At 44.5% G+C, this 8581-nt stretch overlaps 1 protein-coding gene across 1 annotated transcript; it reads left to right on the top strand.

Annotated features, from left to right (window-relative positions):
* Window positions 1-285: 285 nt before the first annotated feature.
* Window positions 286-6750, top strand: LOC135236442 (protein NPAT-like). The gene is made up of 10 exons (XM_064302830.1): window positions 286-631; window positions 1184-1302; window positions 1538-1598; window positions 1700-1778; window positions 2280-2320; window positions 2743-3771; window positions 3850-3941; window positions 4037-4124; window positions 4345-5039; window positions 5750-6750. The coding sequence occupies exons 1-10, from the start codon at window positions 595-597 to the stop codon at window positions 5828-5830; spliced, it is 2322 nt and encodes a 773-aa protein (XP_064158900.1). The 5' UTR covers window positions 286-594; the 3' UTR covers window positions 5831-6750.
* The last annotated feature ends 1831 nt before the right edge of the window (window positions 6751-8581 follow it).

Below are 8581 nucleotides of genomic sequence, written 5' to 3'. Positions count from 1 at the left end.
TGTTGCTCTAGGAAGCGGTGCCGGTGGGTTTGTAGGAGTCCTCCACCACCCACCCCTGTCAGCATCCTGACTGTGAGATGGGATGTGATAAAATATATGTAATTGTGTCTAATTTATCACTGTTGTAATACTCCGTGACTTTTAATTTAGTAGAGGACTGGACTACGCGCTCGCCCGTGGTCGCCAGTTAAGAGGATTTTTTGAGGTTTCGGGTTTTAAAAAATATATATTGGGTAAGTTTCTGATAAAGTAAACATTGGAATTAATAGTAAACGAGAGATTCAAGAATAAGAAATGGGATATACTCCTGAAAAATTGCGTGCGAGTTAGGAAATAGGATAGGAGACCGAGGAAATATTTCGGAGAACAAAATCAGCATCTGGCAACCAGTGGTCCCGTGTAGGATTTCTTCCTTCCGACGTCTTTTCAATAAATTCCGCGCCATTTCGAAGGACAGAGAGATGCAACACTAATATTTATCGGTAGCTAAGCGGCAAGCTGCCAACCTGCTGTAACATAGTTAGATAAATTTAATTCAAATTGCACCTATAGCAGACAAAAGATAAAATAATCCATATAGCTAAGTAATCAGTTATGTTGCTGCCGTCGGACGTGGCGAGGCTTGTTTTAGGTAAGTTAGGTCGACAATCCTGAAACTTTAGCGAAGCTATTTAGGCTATTGCAAGTGTCAATTGTCTGTATAAAAGCGAGCAGTCATGTTATTGTGTCAACAGTAACGTTAGTTATGTAAATGACAAACTGTTAATAATAATTCATGTTATCCTTGTAAAATAAAATGATCGGGGGTTAAATCTTGGCAATACCGCTATTAAATAATAATCTGTAATGCAAAATCTATTTTGTCCATGTGGTGACCTTTTTTGTAAGTGTTTTGTTTACATCACGAAAAATAATTATCTTACATTAGCTAGCAATCGATATAATATATACGCTAAGTACTGTGGCTGTTGATAACTGTGCATATAGGTTCTGCTGTAGGACAAATACAGATTTGTAATTAGTCATTTTTGTAAATCAAATATTTATTGTTCATTTAGTTCCATTGCATACATTACTAACACTGAAAGGCTGCACAGTTGCTAACACATTGTTAACTGATGTATCATAAATAATTGCATGGTCTGAAATAATACTTACCCTTTCGCGATGCACGTTTTAAAAGGATACCTTCAGCAAGAAGGACTGTGTGCCACTGTTCAGGCGTTCGTCCTGGAGAGCCCGAATTTGAAGGAGTACTCGAGTCACAGCCGAAACCATGGGCCAACTTCTACATGTGTGTTTGTAAGTAGACTTACTTATGTAAAATGCCCCGCAGTTATAATAACGTCACACGATATTTTTTCCATATCATTTTTGTGCACACATGAGATGAACGGTCGAATTCTGTCTGGCAAAGCTGCTTGTCCGCATTAGACAAGCTGTGTTTTATTATTATACAGTATTAAATTCCCCTACACATTGTATTATGAAATAAAACTATGTCCACACCAATTGTAGTATTTTTTTTATATTTCAGTCCTTGTATGGAAAAAATCTGTCAACAATTCTGACCGAATATGTCGCAAAAAAGGCTACAGGTAAAGTTGTGATGGAAGAATACATCCTATACGTATACTACAATATTAAATGACGGAATTCTGCTATTACAAAATCTTTAAATATTTTTTTCACCTCAAAGAATCATGCCAAGAGATTGAAGTACCAGCCAGGAAGATATCACTATGGGAAAAGTTAGATGTCACACTCAACCAAATAAAGTATGTAAATTGTTTTTTTATTAAAGCATAAATTATAGAAGTAGAATTTTCACTTACTGTATGCTAAATGTATGCTTTTGTCTTTGTTGCTGATAAACATATCTAGGAAAACTGTGAAAATGGAAATTATCATTTGATATCAACAGAAATGCCCAACCCCCCACCCCCACCACGCATACATGCACACACACACGTACATATTGCAGACACACACACACCGCACACGCACACACACACACCTTAATCTGGACTTCCAACCCTTCCTTCTTACTGGGAAGCTTTGCTTCTTGAAATAAACGCCAGTGGTGCTGACATATAGGATGAGGTTATTGGTGCCAAATATTCCTGTTGAGGGGCCCAGGGATGATAAAGAATGCCCCCACTGAAGTGGAAGAGTACTGGTAAAAACAGTGCATGTGCAGTTATGTCTGTGGGTGACTCCTCTGGGTGAGGCCACACACGTTAGCGTTTCCATGCCGACATTGCTGATTCTCTCGACAGGTGTCTGCAGAGCTTTCTGACTCTTCGTGAGGACCAGAGATGTAAGCTTCATTTCACGAATCTGTACATGACATCTGAGCCCATATTCATAAAGCACTGCTTCATTTCACGAATCTGTACATGACCTCTGAGCCCATGTTCATAAAGCATCAGTAGACGTGCTGATCTCGGATCAGTTCTGCCCTCTTCGCATCCCAATCCATATCCTGACCATTATGAGCTAAAATGGCCACCTACTCCTTGATCACCATTCCTTTTGAGGCGTTTTACTAAGACAGGCTTGTGTGCTCCAGCAGCGGTGTGGGTTTTTGCCCAGATTTTTAATGCTCTGTCTTTCATTCATTTTACATTTCCAACATTAACAAGTCAAGCAAACACAATAACATTAATAACAATAGCAATAACTACAATAATAATAATAGTAGCCGATGTCGAGTGTGTAACCTGCGGCTTCGTCTTACAGGCTGTAAAAAGGCTGCATCCGGAAAGGAGGCGGAGTCCAGGACATCGAAGATGAGGAATATGACCGAGCCCAAAAGCAGCAAGCGCAGGAAAATGGCGCACCCCGTCCCACGAGCTTCCAGGCTGACTGATCCTCGAACCCCTTCGTTTCCCTTTAGCGTTTCTGGACTGGAGACCCAGTCAGGCCCGCACCCAAAGGCTCAGTCGCCCGTGGGGAGTATTGCATCCAATGGCGGGGGGCAAATGAGCCCGCCTCCGTGCGTTAGAGACGCCCGCCCCGTGCCAGCAGGGGGTGGTGCACCAGGCCCTTTGCCTCTAGAAGCTGGAACTCACCCAGATCCCAATGAGCCACGAGATTCCGAATATTCCGCTGAGATTCCCAGGAATCCGGCCCCGACCCTCTACCAGTCGGGTGTCCAGGAGGGCCTGCATATCCCAGAAGGCCACGGTGGACAGAACCACCAGCTCTGTGCGCGCTCCACGTCCGGCTCTGAGACTGACCCGAACGGGCCTCCCGCTGGGGGTGGCGATCCGGGGGCGTCGGGTAAAAGCGGGGCTCCACGGGAGGACGAGGGACAGTCGCCGTCGCGTTTCCCAGCAGCCTTTTTTCCCTCCGAAAACACTCCGGGAACCGCAGGAACCCGATCGCACTCTACTTCCTCTGCCACGTCGGGTCAGCCTGTATCGCTGTGCCCCCTGCCCCCCATCAAAAACACTCGGCCCTGTGGAAGAGAGGCCCCGCCCGCCACGGAGGGGTGCCCGCCCATTGCACCCGACGCCACGTCCCCGGCAAGCGTCACCTCGACAGCCTCGCCCGCGCCCCCACCCCCCCGCTCGGCCTCTCGGGCTAACCCCCCCGGCGTGAAGCCTGAGCCCTGTAAAACTGTCACCGGTAGCGACACGGACGATGGCATGAGTGCCTCGTGTCAGATTGTGAGCACCATTCCAAGCACAGAGGCAGTCAGCATTGCAGAACACAGCGTGCTACCTGGAGACGGCCACCAGGGGGCGACTGGAACAACGGTTACTGGTAAGAAGGCAGAAGAGTGAACATGTCAGCACATTAAGTGGTTCTGCACTTTTCCTGATTTGTTCAAATTCCTTTCAGCCTCAACACTCCAGGTATCACCTGTTCACTCCACGTTGCAAAGCATCATGGACCAGAAGAACATGCACAAGTTCCCCATGGGCCCCAGTCAGGTACGCTCCATTTCCATGTTTGTACGTGCTGACAGGAATACCGTTTAGTCTGCGTGTGCATATTCCTTTCTTTAATTACATTTTTGTCTGCGCAGATATTAGTGTCGCCAGCTCCTTCCGTACAAAGCCCGGTGAAGCCGAATCCCAGAAAAGAGGCTTCTCAAAAGCAAGGGACACACAACGGTGAGCTTTTTGTTATACTGGTGCAAGAAATCACAGTAAAACGAAAGTGATCACTGAGGCAGCTTATTAGCATGCTAACAAACAAAAAAAATATTTATATAAGTATTAATAATAATTAATGTATTTATTCAGTGGGTGAGGTGGGAGAGTGGTGCCAGTTTTAAGGCCACAGTTTTATATCCTGTCAGAGGCGAAAATGTGTTGTACGTGTGCATTTCAGGCACAGCGGTGGCAAGCTCTCCAGATTCGGCCACAGAGCGGGGACCCGCGGCGACCCCTCAGTCGGGGTTCCCCTCCGGCCCCGGGCCCCAGAGCCCCAGGAGGATGCTGTGCTTCCAAGTGTCCGGCAGGAACGGCCAAACCCCGAAACTCAACCCGATTGGTCAGTGTGCCAGCGGGCCCACCTTCTGGTGGATTAAACCTCCAGTTTCGGAAGGCACTGGAGCAGTGGGAACTTTAGGGGCCCATGTCCGCCCTCCAGAACGTCTTCCCTCGGTTTGCCCCCAACAACCTTCTGAGGAGAGCAGCGTCCTCTTCAGGCAGGTGGCAGAAGTACTGCGGAACATTCAGGAACAGAGTCCCAGCCCGAGCCCATCCAAGCCTCCGCCCCCTCCCAGAACCCCCGCCCAGGGGCGTGGCCCGGAGAGAGAGTCCGCATCACAGCACCTCCTGCGGGACTCCGCCTCCCCGGGCGGCCCCGCCCCCCGCTGCAGCCCAGCCGCCGACGCGGCCGCCCGCGCGCTGATGGTCCTCTCCCGTTCCGTCGTGGCCCGGACCGCTACCCCGCCGAAACGCAGCGACCAGCAGGGGGCGCCCCACGCCGGGCCAGGGAGGAGGCGCCTGCAGCGCCAGCTGCTTCCTGGCCCCGCCTCCGTGAAAGAGCTGCAGCTCTCGACCAATGGGACAAGGGTCAAGGTAAGGAGCGGGCGGTTAAGTAACATCACAAGAGTAAACATTTGTTTGTGTGGTGCGCGCTGGGGCAAACTGTTGTAGATCAGTGGTCCCCAAACCTGGTCCTAGGTGGCCAAAATGGGTCCGCTGGATTGTGTTGACACTGAGCACTTGCAGTAATTTATCAGTGAAATCATTGGATAATAATGAAATCACTTCACTTGGTTTTCTTTAAACTGGTAAAAAAAAAATTTTTTTAAAAACAACCCAGTAAATGTTGTAGCCTTGTAGGATATCCGGGACCTGGCTCACATAAGAGCTGCTAATTGGTCCAAAAATCTGAATATCCTATTTTAAAAACAACAGATATTTGAATATATTCTGGTATTTATTGCAAAATTGCATCATTAGGCTTGATGCTTGGCCATGAATACCTCTTGGGCGCTTCCTGTAATGCATGTTATGTCTACAAGGAGGCAGCCACAAAGGCAAAATAAGGCATTGTACTGCCGCTACACTATTATACATATTTTTTAATTAATCGTTTAAGTGCATAAAAATCAATTTCAAAAGCAAATATTCAAACCATTTTAAACAATTCAAATATATATACACACATATGCAAATGTGTGGCACACCCCGTTATTGCTGCTTGCGCTTATATTTGAAATGTTAATTATTGTTAAGCTGCCGCTCTGACCAATAACTTGCACCCCCTCAATCTGATCAACCAGCGACAGAAGATACTACTGGAATGCTTCCCTGATGACGTCGATGTGGACAAGTTCCTGTCGTGCCTGCATTATGACGAATAAGGCGAGCGGTATTTAGGGCTCTGCTTCCGATTGGGTAACGGCATTGCCCTGGACACCCTTTCTGCTCCTCTACCATCCTATTCCAGCAAGCTGTACTGGACTCAAGGAACCAAAGGCAGGGGTTGTGTTCCAGAACCTACACTTGCATTCTCCCTCGAGCACTCAAACAATAGGGGTGTTTGTCAGTGACATATCAAGTACAGTTCCAGAACTTAGGTGTGCACATGAATTCCTCAGATAGTCAGAAGACAAGTCCAAAACTATGATTGGTTAAAATTACCAAGGCATTGATAACAAAACTCCATCCATCATGAAGTCTCACTCTTCCACGGATACCGAAAAAACTGGCCAGTAACACTTCTTTATTGGAAGGTTTTGATTATGTACTTGGATGTGATTCAGAAAATATTCTTAGAATGCAAAAAAATGGATTGTCTTCCTGAGAATAATGTGAGAAATGTTTTTAAGCAGAACATGAAAATTTCCCCCATTATTTCATCTTTGTTTAATTGTACTCCCTCAAGCATATTTTCCATTTGAATTGTGGTTGAGTCTCTGGTTATGCTAGCCCATGGAATGCTGCAGCTTTGGAATGCAGGACATTTCAAAATCAGCATTTTACACTTATTAATTTGTGTTCTGATAAAAATAACTATTTTTGGCTGCTCACAGCAATAACACAATAAATTTGTGTTGTTTATAATTTTATGATGACACTTGTAACAGAAACAGGATAAAATAAAACAAATAATGTTTTAATACTGATCAAAATGCATTTTGGTTTTAATTTACTCATGTTGAGCAAGCTAGCGTGAGAGTGAGACATCTAACAGGGTTCCCACTCGTCCTGGAAAACCTTGAAAACCTGGAAATTTATCGACTAGTTTTCCAGTCATGGAAAACACCTGGAAAAAGAGAAAATATTTGTGAGGTCCTGGAAAATTGTAGGCTAGGCTATAAGTGAAGCTATTAAATAGTATATTTAGAGCTGAGATTGCATATTTTTCAGTATTTTTTGCTGCATTTTTCTCAGCTTTTCTCATTTTTATTAGCTGCTGAGATTACACGGCAGCACAAAGTTTTGAACAGTTACGGTACATTGCCCCCCCGCCCCCCCTTCCCGGTCCACCACTGGCTTTGGGCTACCGTTGTCCATGTTTCATGTCTGTAAGTCTAAGTCATGGAAATTGTCCTTGAAAAGTCCTGGAAAATGATTTCCTAAAATGAGTGGGAACCCTGATCTAATTTTCCGCTTTTCGTTCAAATGAAGAGCTTTCCCTTTGGGCATCTCCCCGTGCTACCTGTGGCTGTGTAAATATTATGATCAGTAAACACAAACGTCACACACAAAAATACCAGAGAAACAGGAGTTGCTGTGGTTCAAGTCTGGGTCATGACCCGCTGTACTCTTTTAGGAGTCAAGCTATTAAATCCAGTTCTTTTCCAGTTGGCAGTTTTTGTAAAATATTTTTGGGCCCTAGGCCTTTCTACATACAGTAGAAAACCATTTTTATCCCATAATGAAGGGGAGCCAAGCAAACATTGAAAAGTGGAAAGAAATGTTAATTTTTAAATGAGTAAAGATTATTTCAGCTGTAATCCACTGTGTAAGTGGATTACAGTATTTTATACAATGCATAACTAAACATGTGTTATTGAAAGTATAAGGAGTCCAACTTTTTAGCAAAAATCATACGTACAGTACACATGTAGGTTGTGCCTCTGCCTCCTGAAGAACACGCAAGTTGTTTCATTCTGGCAAAATGTGTTCGTTGACCTGGCTCTTTGTGACTTCTGAGCTCACCAGTGCTCTCTTTCTTCTTAATGATGTTCCCACCAGTTGATTGGTAAGTAAGCCTAAGGTTTGGCCTATGTCTCTGGCCTGATTTTTAAAAACGATTTTTCAACCTCATAATGGCTTCCTTGACTTTCACTGGGACAACTCTGTTGACAAATAGCCTTTGGAGTCTGTTATTGCCATCAAAAGCCTAGAATCAAAACTAGATACTGAAAGCTCTCTTATACCTGCACTGAGGAAGCAATTGAACACACCTGACTAATCAGAAACACCTGTGAAGCCATTTGTGCCCAACATTACTGTGCTCTGAAGTGGGTGGACTATGCCTAAAAAGTGCCGAACTTTCTACGTGGTGAAGCCAAATGTATTGAAAACACCCCTAAATAAAAGCTGAGAATGTGCACTTTAACCACATGTGCATTGTTTTATTACAAATCTAAAATTGTGGAGCCAAATCAAGAAAAAAAAATGCTTTTGTCCCAAACATTATAGAGCTCACTGTGTCTGACCGTGTGGATCTTATTGCAGACCATTGGTATGACCATCTTTCCCAATCAGATTGTGCATCTTCATGCCATCATGCCATCATACGCCAGTGGCTCTCTGGCCATGATGTAGCCTACGTGACAATAGACGTGCTTTCTATCACACCTGTCACCTCACATCCATAATTCAATACAACTTATTTATGGTTGCTGTGCCAACGTGAAAGGCTTGCCAACAAAGCATAGAATTTGTAATCCACGGAACCTTGAAAGTTCAGCAAACTCAAAAGTGCTATTGTAATTAGTTAAGAATTTTTAATTGGGAGAACCAAAAACATTTTTGCAGTGGTAAACTCTATTATGTCCAGATATGTGGATATTGAAAATTCTTGCTCCATCTGTGCATAATGAAACTTCTGTTCATTTTTTTGGACAGATTTAGGTTCTCACCTCTTTTATGCTGCCAAA

Source organism: Anguilla rostrata, chromosome 12 (assembly GCF_018555375.3).
Source record: "Anguilla rostrata isolate EN2019 chromosome 12, ASM1855537v3, whole genome shotgun sequence".
Lineage (NCBI taxonomy): Eukaryota > Metazoa > Chordata > Actinopteri > Anguilliformes > Anguillidae > Anguilla > Anguilla rostrata.
Note: the sequence above shows the minus strand (reverse complement) of the source record. Positions and strands in the feature narration are given on the sequence as shown.